Source organism: Anopheles merus, chromosome 2R (genome assembly GCF_017562075.2).
Source record: "Anopheles merus strain MAF chromosome 2R, AmerM5.1, whole genome shotgun sequence".
NCBI lineage: Eukaryota > Metazoa > Arthropoda > Insecta > Diptera > Culicidae > Anopheles > Anopheles merus.
This window is the reverse complement of record NC_054082.1, coordinates 41,861,575-41,883,156: the sequence shown is the minus strand read 5'-3', so window position 1 is coordinate 41,883,156 and position 21,582 is coordinate 41,861,575. Positions and strand designations below refer to the sequence as shown.

General features: G+C 48.1%; 6 protein-coding genes across 8 annotated transcripts; 2 read left to right on the top strand and 4 right to left on the bottom strand.

Moving 5' to 3' along the window:
• Positions 1 to 1,051: 1,051 nt before the first annotated feature.
• On the top strand, positions 1,052 to 6,448 carry LOC121589822 (alpha-tocopherol transfer protein-like). 3 transcript variants are annotated; one of them, XM_041909000.1, is made up of 4 exons: positions 1,052 to 1,155; positions 5,118 to 5,409; positions 5,484 to 5,844; positions 5,925 to 6,448. In XM_041909000.1, exons 2-4 carry the CDS (start codon positions 5,135 to 5,137, stop codon positions 6,168 to 6,170), a joined length of 882 nt encoding a protein of 293 aa, XP_041764934.1. In that variant the 5' UTR covers positions 1,052 to 1,155; positions 5,118 to 5,134; the 3' UTR covers positions 6,171 to 6,448. The 3 variants fall into 3 exon arrangements, with proteins under 3 accessions (XP_041764934.1, XP_041764935.1, XP_041764936.1); XM_041909001.1 differs by lacking the exon at positions 1,052 to 1,155 and adding an exon at positions 4,235 to 4,693; XM_041909002.1 differs by lacking the exon at positions 1,052 to 1,155 and adding an exon at positions 4,738 to 5,030.
• A 12-nt stretch (positions 6,449 to 6,460) lies between these two features.
• On the bottom strand, positions 6,461 to 7,279 carry LOC121589823 (nucleolar transcription factor 1-like). Its single transcript, XM_041909003.1, has one exon. The coding sequence runs from the start codon at positions 7,188 to 7,190 to the stop codon at positions 6,477 to 6,479; it is 714 nt and encodes a 237-aa protein (XP_041764937.1). The 5' UTR covers positions 7,191 to 7,279; the 3' UTR covers positions 6,461 to 6,476.
• Positions 7,280 to 7,472: 193 nt separating this feature from the next.
• LOC121588190 (vacuolar protein sorting-associated protein 37B-like) lies at positions 7,473 to 8,825 on the bottom strand. Its single transcript, XM_041905871.1, has 3 exons — positions 8,550 to 8,825; positions 8,303 to 8,474; positions 7,473 to 8,235 (listed from the first exon to the last, which is right to left on the bottom strand). Exons 1-3 carry the CDS (start codon positions 8,661 to 8,663, stop codon positions 7,829 to 7,831), a joined length of 693 nt encoding a protein of 230 aa, XP_041761805.1. The 5' UTR covers positions 8,664 to 8,825; the 3' UTR covers positions 7,473 to 7,828.
• A 518-nt stretch (positions 8,826 to 9,343) lies between these two features.
• Positions 9,344 to 13,807, bottom strand: LOC121588698 (neutral ceramidase-like). Its single transcript, XM_041906971.1, has 4 exons — positions 12,457 to 13,807; positions 11,842 to 12,306; positions 10,860 to 11,720; positions 9,344 to 10,780 (listed from the first exon to the last, which is right to left on the bottom strand). The coding sequence occupies exons 2-4, from the start codon at positions 11,995 to 11,997 to the stop codon at positions 9,620 to 9,622; spliced, it is 2,178 nt and encodes a 725-aa protein (XP_041762905.1). The 5' UTR covers positions 11,998 to 12,306; positions 12,457 to 13,807; the 3' UTR covers positions 9,344 to 9,619.
• Positions 13,808 to 19,416: 5,609 nt separating this feature from the next.
• Positions 19,417 to 20,354, top strand: LOC121589951 (dnaJ homolog subfamily C member 30, mitochondrial-like). Its single transcript, XM_041909246.1, has one exon. The coding sequence runs from the start codon at positions 19,513 to 19,515 to the stop codon at positions 20,230 to 20,232; it is 720 nt and encodes a 239-aa protein (XP_041765180.1). The 5' UTR covers positions 19,417 to 19,512; the 3' UTR covers positions 20,233 to 20,354.
• Positions 20,355 to 20,379: 25 nt separating this feature from the next.
• Positions 20,380 to 21,508, bottom strand: LOC121589950 (probable 18S rRNA (guanine-N(7))-methyltransferase). The gene is made up of 3 exons (XM_041909245.1): positions 21,356 to 21,508; positions 20,876 to 21,292; positions 20,380 to 20,804 (listed from the first exon to the last, which is right to left on the bottom strand). Exons 1-3 carry the CDS (start codon positions 21,392 to 21,394, stop codon positions 20,424 to 20,426), a joined length of 837 nt encoding a protein of 278 aa, XP_041765179.1. The 5' UTR covers positions 21,395 to 21,508; the 3' UTR covers positions 20,380 to 20,423.
• Positions 21,509 to 21,582: the final 74 nt, after the last annotated feature.

The window sequence follows — 21,582 nt, the reverse complement described above, 5'->3', positions numbered from 1 at the left end:
CCACATTTGTTGGTTTAATTTGAAAGAACAAACCATCCTTGACGCTTTAAACCCCGTACGCAGAAGCGATGATAAGAAACGATCTTTGTTGGTCCCATTGCTGGCGCAAATGTTGGGGTTTATTTCGAGTGTATTGCTTCCTCATTTTGCGTACCGAAACGTGACGCTTCGTCCAGTACGTGAGGCGCATTTTTATGGCCGTTCCGTTGTACAACTGTTATTGAGCGATTCATAAGATTCACAGTTGCTAAGTTGCGAGGGGGAAGCTATGGAGCGGTACAGAAAATTTGATTAGAACAACGACAATCAAAGTTTAAGCGACGGGCGATATTTATCATTTTGCGTGATTTTTGTCTCGATTTTATCCAGCAGCGCGCGTCTACAACAAAGAAGCGGAACGAGTATTGGTCAGTGTCTGTGTATCTGACAAAGCGTAAAACCAGCACCATTAAGATTGAGTGACGAAATAGTCGATTCTGCTGCAACACGGTGCCGTTGAGTGGCCAGCATAGTATGGTTTATGTACCGCATGGACCGTACCTCACTCTCTGGTACTTGTGCACTGCTGTTGCATAGTTTCGCTTGCACATTTGCAGCGTCCATAAAACTAACGAACTCGACGCGTTGTAACACGTACTACAGGAGCTGTTTGACGACTCACGAAGCGCAACAGATCATTAATCAGGCGCAAGAGAAACCTCATAATCAAACCTCCGTGTCGGCCGTGGGCGTTGGAAGTACTTGGGGCCAAAGCCGACAATCACTTAGCCCGAGTCCAGAGACATTTGACCGATGAGAAACAGAAAAAATGCCTCTCCTAGACACCCCGGGGAGTAGGAAACAGTTTTCCTTGTCCAGGACTCCCTGCCATGTGTCCCAACAGCGTCCTTGCGCGGACGGTAAAGTGTGCCAGAAACCAGTATTCCCATCTCTCACCCCCTCCTACCCCCCACCCAAACGCACCGAGCACTGTAGGGTGAGAAAGTGCTGCAGACGCGAACGCAAACTGCAGCTGTGTGCGGTCGTAGGGTGGTGAACGGGCGTACGCTCCTTCCTATCGATCGTTAGCTTCAGTTCGGTTTCTACTCTCGCACGGTACAGTACGGTAGTCACACGGTTCTTCATTCAGATTTTGCCGACTGATTCATCAGCAAGGTGTGTGTATGAGTGGTGGTGTTTGGGTGTTCACTGTTGTTTTTTGTGTGTGGTTCTAGCAAAGCTCTCCCATATCCTGTCGTGTCGGTTATTATGTCACGCTCGTTCATCAGACAGTTGCAGCGTGAACGAAGCGTCACAGATGCGGTTAACCGCATACAACGACACTGCACCATAATGCTCATGCTAGTTAGATGGAAGTGCGCACGAAAGAAAGAGAGTGAGAGAGTGCATGGGGAGATCAGTTGGAGAATTGGTTCTGTCTAACCGCAACAGCAACCAGGAGTCGGAAGGCGGTGGACAGCGGGTTGCTAAAAATATCGCGAAAAATCGCACGAAACCCACCGCCCTCTGGGCCGCCAACCACGCGTCACGAGACTCAAGGAAACAAAGCGGACACCCACATCGGCCGGGGGACGCGGACATCGAGTGCGTTGGCAAACTTTTGACGCACAGGTGAACACACGCGGCGTGTTTTGGGGCGTATGTTGTTTACGCGGGTGCAATCGGTTTTGCTGGGGGGTTTTTATGCCGGTTGAAGAATGCGTTTTTGGTGTTGTGTGTTTGCGCGCGTGCGTGTGTGTTCTGTTCTGTCTGTGCAATGTGTGGTTCGTTTGAACTTCTTCTCTATGGTTAGTTTACTTCAACCGACAATATCCAGCCAAAGAGGAAGGCAGCCACTGTGGCAGGGATGTGCATTGGTTTATGCTAAGAGTCAAAATGCTGGAGCAAAAAACAAACACAGCGCAATAATCGATTGCTGCTGGGTGAAAAGAAACGTTTGTTTACGCGGCGGGTACCCCCTTCCGTGGGGTATTTTAAATTGCCATTCGCGTAGCACGAAAATAGTACAGCAATCGTCGGGAGCGCGGTCTGTAATTCGTCTATTTAATTTCCGCTCTTGTGATGTTTATCGATTGATCGTACGAAATCATTAAAATTTTGAAATGATCGTTAGTGATTCATGCGCCTAGAACTCATGCCCATTTTACGCTTCAAAGCGGTCGTTGGAATTTTACATCAAATGTGTTCAAAAGCTATCAAGATGATCTTGAACATTCGCTCGGGCTAACTTTTATCGGTGACGCGTTACGATCGTGTGTGTGTGTGTGATCGTTATTGTGTCTGCTGTGGGCGACGTTTAATGTTTTTTTGAATTACGTGTAGCTAAGTGACATTTGTCGAATCTTTTAGACTCATTTTCACAAAACCCGTTTTTATGCAACCCGTACCGCATAAGTGGGCCACCGTACGGAAAGTGATAGTTTTCACCCCTTCCCTCAGCACAAACATAAATACACACACGCACACACACACTTCTTCGTGTACCCAGTGTTTCTGCGCTGCTGCAACCACAAACAGCAGCAACGAAACACTCTCCCCGTTGTTGAAACACTGAAGTGCAAATTGCAACGCTCAACAGTGTCCAACGGTCGAGCCGGAGCGTAAAGTGTGGCTGTAGGGACACATCCGCTAACCGTGTGCGCGATAACATGAGCCCAGCTCCGTAACACAGCTGATCTGCCAACCCTAAATCGTACCCCATAGACGACGTCACGAGATCGGGTAGTGGTCGGTGACCGGTTTTGGAGCCCAGCATAAAATAGCACACCACTTGCATAAGTTTCTGCGCGGCAAAGCGATCTCGGCGCGCCGGCAAACTGCTGCTTTTCGCAAGATCAGCTAGCCAATCGAACAGCCATAAAAGTGTTCTGCTTGCGCACCGTTTTGCGTAAGCGGCGAAGGGCTCGCGTACAACCACGCGGATTCGCCGGAACCGGTTCGTTCTGTTTTCGCACGTTAATCCCGGCGATCGAGGAAGTTTGTAGGGTGCGTAAAAGTTTAAAGTAAACATTTGTTGCTTGCTATTTCCTTTTCCATCGCTTTAACGCTTTAACTTCAAAGATGAATTGATTGTTGACTCTTTTTTTTTGCTGCTGCATCATTCATCGCTAAAGATGAGGCTTTTAAAAAGACGTGCGTCAACATGATTTGTTGTTGTATTCTCAACGTCCCAAGTGTTTGCGATTGGGTTCAGACAAGGGGTTGATCTTTTATTGTGTGCGAGAGAAGCTTTTGCTGTGTTGTTGGCCGTCACATTTGGGCGTGAGAGAAACATTTGAATAAAGTCACAATGAATATGCTTCGCTCATTAGCCTACATAGCTGCTGGGACAAGTCGGATGCGGTCAAGGTTTTTATAAATTTTGCACTTCAATAAAAATGTGTTGATAATTTAAACAAAAGTTTGCTGAAGTATAAACATATTATGTAACTATATTATTGCTTATTGTCAAAAAACAGAGAGCTAGAGGAGATCCTTTCGTCCGACGTTGAAGAATTACTATAGTTCATGTTCTTAAACGAGATCTTTACTTCCTCTCCACAATCCAACAATTAACAACCGGGCGGGATGAGTTCTTTAGAGCAGCGCTCTCCAACCTTTTAAGGATCACGGATCACTTGTGTTTGAAAATACATTTTTCGCTCACATATATTAAGCGTATATGTTTAGTAGACTAAGTTCAAAGCTTTTCGATCAAAAATATGTTTATTAATTTTTATAGACATGCATGTTGATAATTTAATCTTGATTGTAAAAACTGAACCATATGTATCTTTTCTTATTAAAGAAATTGAATCTGGTGCGTACTACGTCTGTTCACTTCACGGACCACAAGTTGGAGACCACTGGTTTAGAGTTATGTCTGAAAAAATCATATCTATCTTGTTATATGAAGAAAACCAACATAAATACATCAATCTCAATTTATTTTATCTTCCTTATCCCAATAACCCTACACTCTTCTGTGCTGTATCTCTTAAATTCGAATTAAAAAATTGAACAGCGCGCTTTCCGCATACACCTATTATTCCGATCACTGCCCGCTGAAGGTCAACGCCAACGTATCGTAAAAAGAGTTTCAGAATTTATTCAACACACTTTCCGTTGTTTAAAAAACCAACAACAAAAAGTAACACGAAGGTGAGACTTGTTTGAGAATGGTCTCCCAGCATGTGTCGACTGATCACGCTGCTTGGCGTACTACGCCCCACGTGGAACAATGTAAAGTTAACCCGGCGCTTCGTATGATACCAGGTGGGGTCATCTTGGGTGACCACCGGGTGACCACCGGGTGACCCGCACTTGATCGTGTGCTTGTTTAGCTTCTAATCGGGCGATGTGAGATCCGTATGTGTTTGTGTGCGCATTTGAATTTGTAATTATTTTCACACTGATAATAGCTTCGCCCGAGACGTTCGTTGGCCGTCAGGTGTGGACGATGCAAAGGAAGTGATTAGACGGTCGACTGGCCCTGACAATTACTTGGCTGGGAAGAACGGAGAACTGTGACGTGCGAAGTGGTGCATCCGTTTGAACTTAAAACTAAAAAAACAGCGCACAGGGCGCCCAAGCGATGCGGTTTCTAGGAAACGTTCGTTCGTCGGTTATGCTAATTGATCGTTGACATGGGTACTAGTTTACGCGCGGTGCTTTATTGCGCCCGGCACAACAACAGCAGTGTCGTTCTGGCCAGGTAAGCAGAGGCCTTCGGTGAGCGCGTTGCCGGCGCAAAGTGTGACGCAAGATGATCGCGCGCCATAATCCTTCAATAAATCGTCGTTATTTTTAATCGCTCGGATACTGATACTTACGTTCCGCTGACCGGGTTTTAAGAAACAAGCTTTAATGCTACGATTTGAAGCACAAAAAAGCCCCGCGGTGGGAGCGGTAAAAGCCCATCATGTCGGGGTGTGTCCTTCACTATCAATTAGGAGCAATTAGAAAGCCTCGCACTTGCACGGTCCGCTCGGCTCAAGGATTGTGTCCCTTGTGTGGATAACTTTGCCATCAAGCCTAGAGTTAACCTTTCCGTTAGTCTGTACTGCACTCGCTAAACATGTTTCTCAGTAATTGATTTATTACTTCTTTTGTTATCCAACCTAACCCACAACAAATAGTCCAACCCATCAAAACGATGGAGCACGATTTGGGATACGACCTAGCAGAGGCACTCGAGCGAGAAGATCTATCCCGGGAGGATTTGAAAGCGCTGCGACAGCCACCGATCGAGGGCGTGCCGGAAACGATCACCGACAAACAGTTGGCCTGCTTCCTGGATGCGTGCGATAAGAACATCGACGAGACGCGCAAAGTGCTGAAAATTTACTACGAAGCGCGCAAGAATGGACCGGAACTGTTTAACAATCGTGATCCGCACAGTGCCGCCATTCAGCAGTGTCTGCAAAATCAGTACGTAACGTGTAACCGCACACGAACAAAGTGTCGATCATTGACTATGCCACATTGTACCATCTCACTTGCAGAGACTACTTCCCACTTCCACCCACCCCGAGCGGGTATTCGGTGGTGTTTCATCGGTTGAAAAACTCCCGCTCTTCCAACTATCACTTTGACGAAGCGATCAAGACGTACTTCATGACGATCGACTCCTGCCTGTACACGCAGGGACCGCGGCCGGGCATCATCTTCCTGTTCGACATGAAGAACGTCGGGCTGATGCATCTGACCCGCATCAACATGAGCTCGGTGCGAAAGTTTTTCCACTACCTGCAGGACGGACTGCCGGCAAAGCTGAAAGCGATACACGTCATGAACGTGGTGTCGTTCTTCGATAAGATCCTTTACATCATAAAACCCTTCATTCATGCTGAAATCCTTAATGTGGTAAGTATAGGACCAGCGTGTGGACTCTTCAACCAATCTTCCTCTGCACTTTATTTATGTTACTTTCGGACTGCTTTTAGCTCTACCTGCACACTTCTAGCGCCAATTTGGATTCGTTTTACGAGGAGTGGATACCGAAGAGTGGGCTACCGTCCGATCTGGGCGGCGATATGAAATCGATCGACGAGCTTCACCAGGACCATCTGAAGGAGTTCGAAAGGCTGAGACCGTACTTCCTCGCCGAGGAGCGTCAACGCAATGGCGAAGCCGGCAGCTTGATTGACGAGCCGACGGATCGTATGCTTAAGTCCCTATCGATAGACTAATTCTAACGGGCATGTTAAACCGCTTTATGTCGTGTACATCGTTGTGATAGGAAACCTATTCTGCACAAATCGGTCAGAATTCCAGAGCTGATTAAGCCAAACTACTACAAAGCGAGGGGTATTGGGGAGGTTCCACACATTACTATTACTACTACCTTGGTGTGCTTTTTTATACTGTATTTTTAAGAACCTATTATTATACACTCTCTATCACTGCTTTATGCTGTTTAGTATAATCAAAAAATAAAGCAAAAGTTTCATAGAAAAAAAAACATGCGACCGGATGACTCTCCCTTTCAAGTGCATTTATTTCGTGCCGGAGCTTTTCGACTCGTCTTCTTCGCTGTAGTCTTCGTAATCCTCATCATCGCTGCTGAAATCATCCAAATCGTCGTAATCGTCGTCGCCCTCCTGGCCATCCTTGCCGGTCGCTAGCTTCAGCTGTTCGAATTTTTCCAGCAATTCTTCCCTGGTGCGTGCCATCTCCATCCCGTTCGGCTTTCGCTGTCGACCATCGTTTTCGTCCTCGTCCGAATCCTCCAGATTGGCTGCTCCGTTCTTCTGCTTCATCTTCTGGCCTCGGTTCATGTAGCGCAGGAACGTTCTCCGCTTGCGCTCCGGCAACGATTTGATCAGCTGATCCATCTCCGCCTTCAGCTTGATCTGTTCCTGCTCCGTCGGTTCCGGGGGAATGATGCTCGCCTCGTCCGCTGACTTGAGGCATTTCGCGCAACACCTGCTGGCCAGGGCACAGTCGCGACAGATGACATGGTACGCCCGCTTTACCTTTCGCTCGCCGCACTTGCTGCACGATTTGGGTTGCGTTAGCGGTTTGTACTTGCGGTATTTGATCTTCCAGTCGATGATGCTCTTGCAGTGCTCGCACACTTCGCACACGTTCAGGTTGGTGATGAGCTTTATCAGCGGTGTGTGCTTGTCGTGCAGGTTGTTCTTGAACGCGTACGTATTCTGGTGCTTTTGGGCACGTGTACGACGGGTGTCGCCTCTTTTGGAACTCATTTTCCGGAATTGTTCACGTATTTTCACTAAGCAACACAATTTTAATCGGTTGCTGCCGTGCGGCAACGTGTGTTTGTTTATGTTTTTTTCCGCAAACGATGTTTGACGTTTGTATTTTGACAGTTGTACCGCGAGTTGTAACCTGCCAGGGTAACATGGGAATAATTTTTTGTTCCGTTTTTCGTCAAATCAAGAATGAAGCAAATTCTTCAATAAAAGATACAGACAATGCAATTCCACACACTAGTGCACATAAAAAAAGCTTTAATCACTGCCGTTAGATTAAACTTTGTAGTATATATATTTATTTTACGCACACAAAGGTCAGCCTGTTTGGCAGGCGCTCAAACGTTCGCTTCAAATCGGTCATATCTGCACATTTCTATCGTTTTAACTTAACAAATTAAACTCTGCAGTGTCACAGTGGAAACCTATCCGTACCTAGCTTGTATGGCCCTAATCTTCGTTGAGCGTTTAGAACAATCTGTAAAGCATTTTGTTCGATGGCTCACCAGCCCCGCGGCAACAGACGTGCTCGTCCAGTTGAGCCAACGAAGTTTTTACTGCACCCATCGCGGTGGAGGCAGTTTCTCTGTAGTAAAGGCATACACACATCCACATCCACATCGTACTTTGCCTTAGAATTGGGGAGGTCGAAACATTGCCATCGGCATCGGCATCGAGGATGGCCCCACCGGATAGGGCACCGCGGTGCTGGGAGCCGCCATGCCCGGCGGTACGTAGAAACTACCGGGACGGGCAGGCTCCGACGCTGGGTATGGCATCGAGGAGGGACCGTATCCCGCATCAAATCTTTGAGTGGTGTGTCTGTTGCTTCGCAGCAATTCCGTCATCTTCTCCGCCTTCAGCTTTCTGCTGTGCATCAGCTTACGAATGCTCATAAACTGCTCCACATACGCGTCGACTGTCAGCTCGCTATCGAGCAGCTGTTTCACGATCTTTTCCGACTCCTCTTCGCTTTCCGCCGCTGCTGTCTGCAGTAGAGCGAGCACCGTTTCAGCATTGTTCTTTTCGGACTTTGAAGCTAAAACAAGAAACAAGAGTTCGTGTGAGGGTTTGCGGCTTTACATTAACGCAACCGCGACACTTACCGAGCTGTGTGGACTTCTCCTTCACCGATTCGCCCAATGTGCGACATTCCTCGGCCAGCTCCTGCACGCGTGAACGCAGCTCGACCATCTTTGGTTCAAAATTCAAGTTTGTCTCTGCTAGACTACGGTTTTCGCCAATAATCAAATCCTTCGACGATTCCAACGATTGGACCTGAGATTGGTGTGGGAAACGGGATCAAAATACTCCATCAATGAATGGGGATGAGTCACACCCACATCCTCTTACCGCTTCATTTACACGCTCGTCTAGCTTCTCGTCGTCCTCCAGCAGCTGCCTCAGCTCGTCCGAGCTAAGTGTCTGCAGGGATTGTACGGCTTGCTGCAGATACGGTTGATACATTTTGTCCGGGCACCACGCGCGTCGTGCTGGTTGAGCCTACCAGCGACAGCAAAAGGCAGACAGAAGGATGTGAAACGACCACGAACTTTGTGGAAAGACTTTGACCGTGAATGGGCTTTGTTGTTCCTTTTACGATTTTGTTTTGAGCAAGACGACAGAAGCAGATCACTACAGGCGCCCATACGGTCCTTCGGTTTTGACGTTTATGTAAAATAATTGAATAAAAAATAATTAAGTTGCTTAAAATTGTGCCATTTTAACGAAAACATTTACTTTTCTCATTCTAGCCTCTTTTTAACTAAAATAAAATAAACAAAATTAACAAATCTGCACAGTGTGTCGAGCAGTTTCACTTCACACTGTGTATCGAGCAGCTGCATGCAATAAACATTGCGCATGCAATTTACGAACAGCTGTTGTACAATTTTAACGGTCGCGGACGCACGTGCTCTGTTTATTATTTTTATTTATTTATGTTCTATTTCTCATTTTTTACGCTTTAATGGACTTTTTCAGGTTTTGAATATTTTATTATGTTTATGTTTTTGTTCTGTACAGCTGCTTAAAAATATATTCATACATAAGTTTACCAGTTGATCACATTTACAAGGTTCCCAAGGTCTTTAAGATTATCTTGTGTCCCTGTACGTTTAACGAAGGAAAAAAGCAACGCTATGGCGCAATAAGAAATCAAATTCTTTTTTGGTCTGAATATCATAGTTCGTAACGCTTGCTCTCTTACGCTACGAATCGTATATCGCACATTAAATTACATTACACTACCACCCCAACCCAATAGCATCCCCTTATTATTTCAACTAATACTATCGTTTGTGCTTCACTACTGCACGGTCGGTGCAATCAGCTCCAGCATATTCCGTCTATGCGTTACTGTCTAAATTTTGGCACGTTTTCAACCTTCTCACGCCACCGAGACGCCACCTGCTCGTCCACGCTCACTCCACGGTAAAGTTCCTCGTAGTGCCATTGTAGGGAAAAATGCCGCCAAGAATGTACCGCCAGTAGCCGAAATGTTGTATCCGGTACGTGCCCGGATCGACCTGTTCCGGCACCTCCCACTCCAGCTCGATGTCGCTGTACGCGAACAGGGTGGAGCGCCGGTGCCACTTGAACTTCGTTTCCCAGTTCGCATCGGTCGCCACCACTTCCCACACGTCCCGGCCGACGCCGCCCTGCTGGTGGGCGTCCACACTGTTCGTCTCCTCAAACTCGGGCCTCAACCGCTCCACCGTGAAGTACGTTCGCTCGTGCATCAGATTGTTGCGCGGGTTGCCGGCAATGAACATGACGCGCACGGTGTCACCCCTGCGGTACGGCGTTTCCCGCGGCTGCACCTTACAGTCGCCGAAGTACCACCCGAACGGGTGCCCATCGAACACGACGCCCGTCGACAGCGTGATCTGCTTGTCGTCCTCAAACGGTGGCATCGGGCCGGCAGCGACCTGCTCGCCCAGCGCAATCGAACGCATCAGCTTGCGGAACTGCTCCAGGTAGATGGTGAGCGTGTGGGGTCCGTACAGTGTCGAGGCTCCTTCGTACCGCTGGATGGCGTACTCTTCCGGCGTTGCGACGTAGCTCGTGTACATGTTGGAAAGACCGGCCACCACGACCGTGATGTCCTTGCGGGCCGCCTCGAGCGAGCTCTCGCGAACTGCGGCCCGCAATCTTCTACCGGACATGGTGGTGAATTCGGCCGGCACGGCTGCGAGGGCAAAGTCTCCCACCAGCAGTATCTGCGTCGGCACGATCTTGGGCTGCACTTCGTAGGAAAACTTGGCCCGTCCGCTAGCGATCAGGATGGGTTTGGGTGCTTGGCACCGTTTGTCTTCGGGAGTCGGCTCCGCCAGGATGTCCCGCGCCGTGTTCCAGAACGGTGAGTCGGTTAGGGTGGCCTGCCGGAAGTCGAACGCACCCGGACCGTCCGTTGTGCCGGCACCGAAGCTGTAGCCCATCGCCGGGTAGCACCCGTGTGCGGTTTCCTGTTCGCCCGTGGTTGGGTTCACGTACGACACCTGCTGCTCCGTCATGTCGATGAACTGGTGGGCGAATTTGATCGGTCCAGTCACTTCCCGACCTGCTTCGGCAATGAGCAGCTTCTGTAAAAAAAACAGAAAGAAACGACATGACAATTCGATTTGTTTCTTCTTCTCCTCGAAACGCCCTCGAAACACTTACAGACGCTGCGTCATACAGCCTTGTGCCGATGATCTTCGTACTCTCGAACATATCCTTCCCCGGGCCGGACGCAATGCACGCGCCCGCACCGGCCGGACAGGACGAGGTAAGCATATCGCACGGCAGTCCCGTCTTCTCGCACTTCGGCCCCATAATGTTCGGCGACGCATCGCCCAGATTGGTGGACGCAAACGCACCGACGAACTCACCGCGCCCCGGCACGCGCACCCCATTCCGGTCCAGCTCCAGCAGCACCGAGGCGTACCCGACGTTGTCGCTCGACACGTACCGGTTCGTTTTGTTCATCGACGTCGGATGCACGGCGAACCAGTTGATCGCCCCGAACAGCCGGCCGCTTCCGTCCACCAGCCGCAGCTGCACCAGCTTCTTGTCCGTGTAGTCCCGGTACTGGTCCCGCTCCCACCGGGGGTTGTTCTCGTACGCGCTCGGGCTGCGGTTAATGTTCGCCTCGTGCACGGTCGTCTCGGACAGGTACAGGCGGCCCTCGCGCATACTCTCGTGGGCCCGCACGATCGCCAGGGTAATGCCCTCGACGAGCGCGTCAAAGTTTTGCGGCACAAAGCCGAGCGACGCGATATCGTACAGGTAGGACATCAGGAAGCCGGACGGTACGCTGTGGCTGTGCGAGCCGCTCAGCACCACGTTCTCGAAGCGGTACGCGTCGCCGTACCGCGCCTTGAGCAGATTGAGCACGTCGCGCTTGACCGCGTGGCCCATCATGCCGGCGTCCGCGCTCACGAACACCACGCGCGACCGCCGCTCATCCTCGAAGATGAATGCCCGCGCGTACTGGCGCAGATGAATGCCCTGGCCGCGCTGCGAAAACTCGCCGTAACCCATCTAGGGGCAGCCGATGACGATGACGACAATGAAGGCGCCCGGAAGCAGCGCGCGAAGAATCATAAAACAAAATCACATTGGTTAGAAACGGCCCTTCGCCACATGCAGGGCGGATACTTACAAATCCAATCTCAACTGGCGGCCCCGTACAGTCCGCCCGTCCAACGCCCAGCCGGTAGGCGGCGGCGGCAGGTGCAACATTGCACAGACACACCACCCCGAGTACCGTTAGGGCGCAGAACAAAGAACTAAGCTGCGGCCGCATCTTCGCCATCATCACCCACCGTTGCGGTTCGTTGCCGATGCGGAAGCTGTCGCGCTTTTTGCCCACCTCAGCAGCGGAAAAGGGACTGACACGCTCTCGTACGTGCTCAGCATACACAAGCTCTGTAGTGCTGCTGCTGCTGCTGCGCGACCCGATATTCAACCCGACGGGGCCCACCCCGGGTGATAAGCTGCTCGATACACCACAGGCACAGACCCGCCCTGGGTTCGAATCGATTGATTAGGCTGCCGTTGCCGCTTGCGCGTCACTCGTCCACTACACACAGCCCCTGTGTAATGGAGAGTGCTGCAGAAAAGCGAGCTAAAAATACAATAAAAAAAACATCCATTGATAAAGTATGAGCAAATCACCCCTCCTCCTCTGCCACAACAAAGGGGTTGGAAAAGCGCGAAATACAGCACAGGGGTACGATTAGATTAGATATCAAAGATTGGAGAAAACGGCACCTACCTGGGTTCTTCTGCTCCACCGAAAAGTGACCCTTCTTATCACCCACCGAGATACTGCCCCGGGGCTGGATGATTGAGCAGAATTAGGTTAATCGTAGATCATGCACAACCCCGCTGCCGAGCTACCACTACCAGTTGCACACAATTCCGAGCTTCCGGATGTTCGAGGGGTCAGGTGGGTCGGTTGTAAAATCCGCTCGTTGTTTTTCAAGCAAACCGTTTTCTTTTCCTTTTCTTTTCTTCTTCTCACTTTCCCCTCGAACCGTGCCGTGTCGCGTTTGCGGTGGAGAAGGTCAACTGATAATTTTGAAGTACACACGGTCTAAAATGTTTATTCCATCCGCCCTTCACGGTTCGCCGTATCATCGGTCGCACATCGGATTTTACACGCGTCGTTTTCGCATACTACGATCTCGCACCCCTTTCCAACGCGCCGAGAGTTTGCGCTGCTGCACTTGTCAATTTAGTATTTTTTATTGCACCACACACACAGGCACACACATACAGGCAAGTACGCGGAGTACCGGTTGCTAAGATCGTGAAGTTTAGCTTCACCGCCTAGAGAGCGCCCTGCACGAAGGGCTGACGACTCTCGGCCGCAGCGTGGCAGTAACGGTACACACTGGTTTGCCCTATGATTCACCCGTTACTTTTTACTCCGCTTTTCCTCCGCCTCCCAGTGGAGAGGATTTCCACGACGACACCAACACAAAGGGGCCACGGCAAAACAGCCCTCAGCGAACTACGTGCTTGCTGCTACTCGAGAACGAGACGGAGGGGCACACGAAACGGAAAGGTGTAAACACAGATTACGGCGCATAGATGTCAACAACAACAACAACAACAAACTCTTCCAACGATGCAACAGTTCGCAATAGGAAATAACACGCGCACGGAACGGAAGCAGGTGGAAGGCGCACGCACTCGGGTACAATAATCGGGCTTGTTATTGTTTTCTTCTCGCTGCTTCGCCAGATCACACCAGACGAAGACAGCAAAGCAAAAAAGAATAACACCTTCCCGTCAACAACGGCAGCGGCAGCGGCAGCGTGGTTATTTGCGTTCTCTTCAAACCGACCTGCCGAGCTAAACTGACTTGCCCTGACCGCACCGAAGGCGTACTTACCCACCGCGTGTGTGCTGCTCGGGCAGAGGCAGCGTGGTAGACTTTCGCTTCGCAAAACTTCCGCGCGCGCTCGTACACTCACACATGGTCGTGTCGTTCTGTCGTGTGGTTGGTGTGTGCGGACTGAGATGAACGCGCGTTCTTGGTTGGCGGGAGCTGGGAAGCGGGGTTCGCTCTCCTTTCCTTTTTGGAGGCGCGTAGTAAGCGCGCCGATAGTAGCCGACCGCACCGATAGCACCGCCCCGCTTGCGTATGTGTATTGCGTATCGCTGAGGCTAAGGGCGGCAGCGTGCGCCGTGCGCGTCCGGGCGCAATGAAATCCCTTTTTTCATCGCGCACAGTGCAGCATACTAAACAAAGGGAGTAGGAGAGCGTGTGATATGTGTGTGTGTGTGTGTGTGTGTGTGTGTGATTGTACGTGATAAAATTACAGGAAAAAAGACGCACAATCATGAGAACTCGATCGATGATTTTATGACGAACAGAGTGCAAAACAAAGGGGAAGTGCGCGAATCACGCGCATCCGTACGACCTTGACTGCGAGATACGCTGTTCCGCGCGAGCTTAGGCTACGATCCCGCGGAAGCTCGTCTAAGGCAATGAGAGACACAAAAAACCGTGCACACACACACACACACACACACACACACACACACACACACACACACACACACACACACTGAAGATGAAGGGGTAGTGTTTCCCCCCCGTTTTCCGTCTTGCGCGTACGTACTGTTTCGTCAATCAACAGGTGGTTTACCTTTCGGGTTGGCAATGCAGCAGACGAAGCCATACAGCGCGCAACCATCGAGAATGGTCAACATTTTTGACTCAAAATGGCACCACTTTAAGCAATACAGCACACACACAGCACTCCTGGCCCAAGCACGCCGGCAATGCTCTAGAGGCTAAGAAAATAATTGAGGCGTCAGCGTGCAAGCCCGCAACGCCATCGCAATCGAGCCTTGGAGCCTTTCGGGTAGTGGCAGCGTAGCGGGCAAACTGGCCAAATTCTTCAATGCTCACACGCAACTGGCAATCAGCCCGCGGGCGCCGGTAATGACACTTGATTTTAAATGATTGAAAGCCCACCACCACACCACCAGCCATTGGAAGCGTCTGCTTGTCCACCCCCCCCCCCCCCCCCGCTTCAGACACTCCAATCGTACGCAGCATGAATATTTGATCATCCACGGGTGCTTCCACTTCTCTTCTTTTCCACCCTTTCTTTCTCATTTTCAACATCACCCCGTTCGGTTGAAGCGCCACCATCACCCGACACCGAACAACAGGGCGGGGGTCGCAATTTAAATACTGACCGATTGTCCTCGAACTGCGTGACGAACCGCGTGGTGGGGGCGCGCAGGGATATTGATTTTTCTTCATCGTGCATCAGTACCGTGCACGAGTTATTGGTTGTTGGTGCTTGTTGCTGCCCCGTTGTTGGCTTGAGCCCGCGGTCAACCGGCAAAACTGCCCTACCTTGCCAGCAAAAGCCCGCCGGCAAGGGCTTCCCCTACGCAAGCTTGACCTACCGATCGCGCACCCGATACGCACACACACACACGCGCGAGACGCTGCCCGAAAGCCCCAGAAGCGTGCCTCTCCATGCGCTGTGATCGTGAAAGGCTGAGCGCGTGTTTGCTTGCTCAGATACCCAGCTCGCTTCCTTCCTTGTTTGTGTATCCTTCCGTGAAGATGGTCTGCGAGTGGGAGATGGAAGTCAAGAGAGGGAGGGGGGGGGGGGGTGTTACAGTCATCCGGAGGGCGAATGGCACACCTCTGTTGGGGTTTTTTGTATTGTTTTGGTTTTCCTTCGAGTTTTTATTTCTGTTCCGGAAGACGATTCTTGCTTAGTAACGGTTTCCAAGCCCCGTCCCCGCAGCACCCATCCATACCGTTAGAGCGTTTCAGAGTAAAATATCTGTTAGACGAAAGGGGTGACAGCGGACCACAAAAACATGCGAGTCTTCCTTGTTGATATCTAAATGCGTTCATTAGCATTCTTGTATGGAGGATCGCGACTTTCCGGTTTCATCATGTCGTGCGCGTTCGGTTGAATCATTCAGTTTGATCTGCTCGTGATGTTGCTGTTGTTGTTGTTGTTGCTTGACTCCGAAATTAATCCGTTACAAACGGCACCAAAAAGCGTGGCCTTTTCGCGTATGCTTACGCCTCGTCTTCAATCGCTCGCAGTTAAAGATCGCGCACTTGATCCAACCGAAGAAGTGTGCTTTTGCAGCGAATGTATCCCACGCTGAGTGGCTGACCATTGCTCAAGCCAATCGAATACAGTAATTTGATTGCAACGAAGGTCAACGGTTGGTGGGGTGCTTTTTTCTGTCTTTCTTTCTTTCTTGGACGGTACACGCTTGCGAAGAGAAAGGATGCAGTTGTGTAGTAAAACGGGTGAAGGCTTCCATACAGCCCCAATACAGACGCGATAAGAGTGGCGAATGGTGTCATCTTTTGCCTTATAAGTTGTTAATTATTACAGTTTTACTGCTTTGCATCAGCAAACTTAATTCTTCCCCTCCAGGGCGCTGTTAAATATTTGGCAAAGCATAGACACACACACATACAAGCTGATCTAACCGGTGGCCTCTGTGGCGCAAAATAAACACTGTTAATCAAATTGTCATTGGCCGAAATATTCTCCCTTCTACGTCATACTAGCTTTAACCGGTAGCACTGCACTGTACCGTTTAAAATTCATGTTAGCAAAACAAGTTTGATCTTACCGTTGATTGATTGGGTTGGAACGGCTTCAGGGACGCGCTTTTTTCTCTCTTTTTATCCAAAAACCCCTCCCCAACTGCTTATCTCAATGCTGAGGAGCTATGAGCGAATTTTAATTGCGAATTGTTGTACGTTATCTGAGTGGATCGGAGGGGTTGGATTGATTTTATTTTTCGAAAATCAGTTTTTGCACTGATAAAGTTTGAGTTTGTGCAGTGCGACATAGCAAGGTCACCCAAGGGAATGCGTCTTAAAAATAAATGTTTCCCGGAATCTTATGATATCATGTTTAAGCTTACACGGACAATAACTAACAAAGAGTTTTTTTTTTTGGGAGGAACACTCTTAATTTTGTTTATTATGTACAAGATAGATACATCTTCTTTTCTAAAAACATAATAAAAGAGATTACGTAATTATACGAGTTGGTGTATTTAATGCATTAGTTCATCGGAAATATTCAAGGATACATTCACATTATTTGCTTCTTTGTAATGGGCTTTAAATGGGCACATGAATCTAGTGGAATTGTTGAAAGGATTCCAAAAATACCTAGAATGTATTTTTATATATACCACTCAATGTCTGATTTTTTAAACTGTTAAGACATCATTGGTCACGGCCACAACCACCCAGCCTCACAACCATAGCAAACTATAAAAAATGCCTTTTTTATTTTTTCTTCGATACCATAATTGTTGTCCTTGACCTTTTTTAGCTCTTGTACGACTTGTAAACAAATAGCAGATAAAAACTTGTTAGTGTTTTTTTTTATTCAGAAAGAACGGCTTCGTCCGCATTGCTTGAATTTGCTTCAGGTTTTGTGACTTTGGAGTAAGGACACTCAAGCTCTTAATTTATCTTTATGAATTGTATGCGCACTGGTTCTTACATGCTTCGACGCAGTTTATTCCAAAATTAAACCAGGTTTTGGATAAAATATAACACAAAGATACTCTTTTTATTGAGGGTTTATAGACCTAAACCAATGCCAGTTGTAACATACTAAACAAATAGGCCAAATTGACGTTTCAAAATTGTTGAATTTTAGTCTTACTGCCTTTAAATGAGAAATTATTGTTAAAGCATGGCTATTTTATTCTTTTTATTTATTTATTTATTTATTTATTTACATAACTGCTGTCTGAAATTAATTCTTAACAACAAACCTATTAACTAAACTTATTAAATATTTGCTCGGAGGATGGATCGGAAGGATGGTAAGGAGAGGTGATGGTCAAACAGGTGTGCGCAGGAATTAAACAATCTCACAGCACGTAATAAAGGATCATTTAAACCAACTGAAGTGCGTCGATTTGGAATAAATAAAGGAGCACGAGGGCGTAAGAAACGAGTTGGAACATAGAAATGCAGGGATGAAAGAATGATTTGTGAATCCACAGCATTAGATATGAGCGAAGCAACAAACATTATTTGGGAAATGTGACGGCGTTTTGCTAATGAGTCCAGACCCAACAGATGGCATCTTTGCTCATAGTCCGGTAGGGTGTCTGACGTGTAGCCGGGCATTTTGCTCACCATATACCGAGTAAATGATCTCTGCACTCTTTCTATGCGGTCAATCGATGTAAATGAGCTGGGGCACCAAACAACAACACAGTATTCCAAAATCGGTCTTACTAACGAACAATATAACGCTTTTAAACACAGAGGGTCGGTTATGCGGATTGAAAAACGTTTTATCATACCGATTGTTTTACGAGCCTTTTTAACGGTAACATCAATGTGATCGAGGAATGATAACCTGCTATCGAAAGTTACACCAAGATCTTTTATCGAGAGTACACGATTTATTGCTATACCCTCGAAGTTATAAGCAAACGTAACGGGACAACGTGAACGACTGAAGGACATGACATGACATTTTTCGGGGCATAGAACCGAAATATCATACCGTTATGCTTCAAATTACGGACAGCTTAAAATTCGGGAAATTTGGCATATTTTTATTGAACTGCTTCAGATCTACTCCCAGGCCATATCGCTTTTAAATTTTTTTTATAATTGCCATGATGTATAAGAACAAAAATAAAAATATGTTTGATTCCTTGTAGGCCCTGATACCACAGTAAATAATTATTTTCTGTCGGTCAGTTCACCACCAGAGGCTTTCTTAGCAGTATTGCTTCAAACCCACGCCAGTGTTATTTAATCGATAATTCCTATTAATCGCGCCCACGTGTATTGAAATACATAGAAATTTATTTTGGAAATAGTTATCAACACGAAAACAACAGTGTTCTATCAAATTGTGCGCTGAATTTCATTAAAACACGTATTTAATTCTGTCCGGGATTCGAAACAAGATTTTTTTATCTTGTTTTTGATTCCGAACACCTGAACTAATTTGTGGCTACTAAAAAATACTTTTATACAATGGTAATTACAAGAAAATAACGATATTAGATGTCTGTGACAAATGCCTTGATGCTCGTACGGGAAAGACCGTCAATTTGCGTATCAGTTATTCGATTCTATGCATCTACGAATGCAAGAGAAACAGCACCCAAACGCCTCTGTTATACGTTTTTTTAAGACTGTTATTCTGTCGTTCTAGGAGGACACCGGCATTTACAATCAAGTGTCCAGACCTTACAACAAGTTAAACACTAAAAAAGTGTAGTTTGTATGTGAAATTGAAAATTATTTCCAACATTTTGAGGCTGTCCGGAATTTGAATCAAAACGTCCGTAATATGAAACATGAAGCCAAAATTGTTCGGAATATGAGTCAAAATATTGCTGTAATTTCATGAGTTTTTACAATATTTGGAGTAAAATTATCGAGGATCTTTTTTTTCTCAAATTTAGAAGGTTTGCTTCACTAAAGTGAGTTATATAGAGGCCTGACCGATTAAAATTGAATCAGTATGCCAGAAATGCCTTAAGTGTCCGTAATTCGAAGCAATGCACTTGTGTTTGCGCTTAATTTTACGTTAAAAAAAGTCACGTTTTGATTGTAACCGATTTACAAGCAGAGAAAGCACGTGCTCTCTCTCAACAAAATTACCCGCGCATTTCGATGTTTGTGCGACGTTTTAGCAGGAGCGTCAACGTCATTCCGCGAAACGTCAAATTATATAAACATGACATAACTTTGGGAAATTTGTTGTTTTGGTGCATTTTGAAAGTGGTGCAAAAAGGGCTCGATCCAGCTGTGTAGGTTAGATAAATGAATAGAAAATGGTTGCTATCCGTCGATGCAGTTCCTAGAATGTTATCACCACGGCACCCCCTCAACAGCTGGCTCGGGCGGGCGATATTGCTACGACACTTTGCACCACAGCAGCGATGGATCAGCTGTTCCGCCGCGCTCCTTCGCAGTCACTACGACTCGCTTGGTGTAACTCCGAGTGCGACACAGAACGACATCAAGCAGGCGTACTACAAACTGTCCAAGCTGTACCATCCGGATAAAAACAAGGGCAGCGAAGTGGCGGCGGAAAAGTTCCGCGACATCACGGCAGCGTACGAAGTGTTGGGCAACTACCGGTTGCGGAAGCTGTACGACAAGGGCATCCTGCACACTGCCGGGCGCCAGTTTGCGAGCGAAGCGCCGACCGCGGCGGCAGACCACACCGAGGACGATGCTCAGACGCGGTTCTACAAGAAGCGTATGACCCGTACGCATGCACCAACGGCGACGGGACGTACGCCGATTTACGATTTCGATGAATGGTCCCGGAACCATTACGGAAGCCGATTCGACCAGAAGATGAAGGCGGAGGAGCGGTTCAAAAAGAAGGCCGAGCGGGAAGAGATCTTCAAGACGCGATTGCAGCACGAGTACATCATCTTTCCGCTTCTGTTTGTCTGCGTAATGTACTGTGTGATAGTGTTCCAGGAGGGCACTTACGATGCTCCGAAACCGGTAACGAAGAGTGAGCCTTAAGAAGGTCTCGCGCGGGTAACGATTCGTGTGAAAGCGCAGGCGTATTATTTATCTGTAAATATTTTAGGGCAATAACAACACTCCGCTGGCTCTTGTGCTTCTTGTGGCCCAAAGTCAACACTTTAAAACGGAAATTGTATGGGTGTGTTTGTGTGTTTTACTGCACTGTGAAGGCGATTGGTTTATTCAGTTCAAAAGCGACCGCTTCGCTTCCTTGCCGTGAAGCGAGAATCTTTACGCGTATCTTCACCCTGCTGCCTTCGACGTTCCTTCTTTGCCAGCACCCATTCGCGAGACTTCTTCAGCGGTTTGCCACGTGCTTTCTTCGCGTACTCTGCCTGCTTCCGGTTGTACGCAATCTGTGCTGCACTTTCGTCCGTGCCGAGGGCGGCCGGAAGCTTTGCCACCCCGCCCGTCATCAGCACGAGAAAGTATTTCTTCGCCTTGGCAGAGTTGGGATAGTCCACCACAATGCCACCGTAGAAACCGGCTTTCATGGCCTGCGAGGTTACCAGCTCGATTTGATCGGCCGTTTCGGGATAAAACTGAAACACGGCCCTAGCATTGCGTGTCTGCAAAAGGAAACGTTGCGAATCGGTAAGCTGTACGCAGTAGCGGAGTTGGGAACAGCAAACAAACTTACCAAGCTAGAATACAGTGTACTGAAGAACTGATGCAGGCGCTTCGGTGGATTGTGTGATTTCTTGTCCGCATTGCAGAGCCACTGTAGGGCAGAGATTGACACGGCACCATCGAATGTGCCGGCCTTGAACGGCATTCCCTGTCCCATATCACCGAGCAACAGATCGCCCTCGACTTCCCGCTCGACTGCTACGTCCAGCATGGATTGCGATATGTCCACCCCGATCCATACGTGCCCTTGCTCTTCGAGCACGCTGCCGGACAGCCCGGAGCCGCATCCGATGTCGAGAATTAGTTGGGGCGCGTCATCGTTCGGATCTATGGCCAGCAGCTCGATGGCACGCTCACACATCTGTACCTGGATGTCGATAATTCGCGTATTGTTTGTGTACTTTTGCGCTTCACTTTCGTTGTAAAACTGTAAGTTAATGATGAAAGGGGGTGTTAGCTTGGGCGATTCGAACCCGTGTTAGCTACTTACAATCTCCGGTGGAGCGACATGCTCAGGGCGACGGGACATTTTTATGATATTCGGAACGTAGAAGGATTTGTTTTGAATGTGAAACGCATGTGGATTTATTTAGATGAAAATGGCACCTAGGGAGACCAACTGGTCGTCGATGGCTGACAAGCATACAGTCAGAATAAACACGTTTCAAACTAGTTTTTCAAATTTTGTATCTCCAGCTAATCCGAAAATGGAGTTGT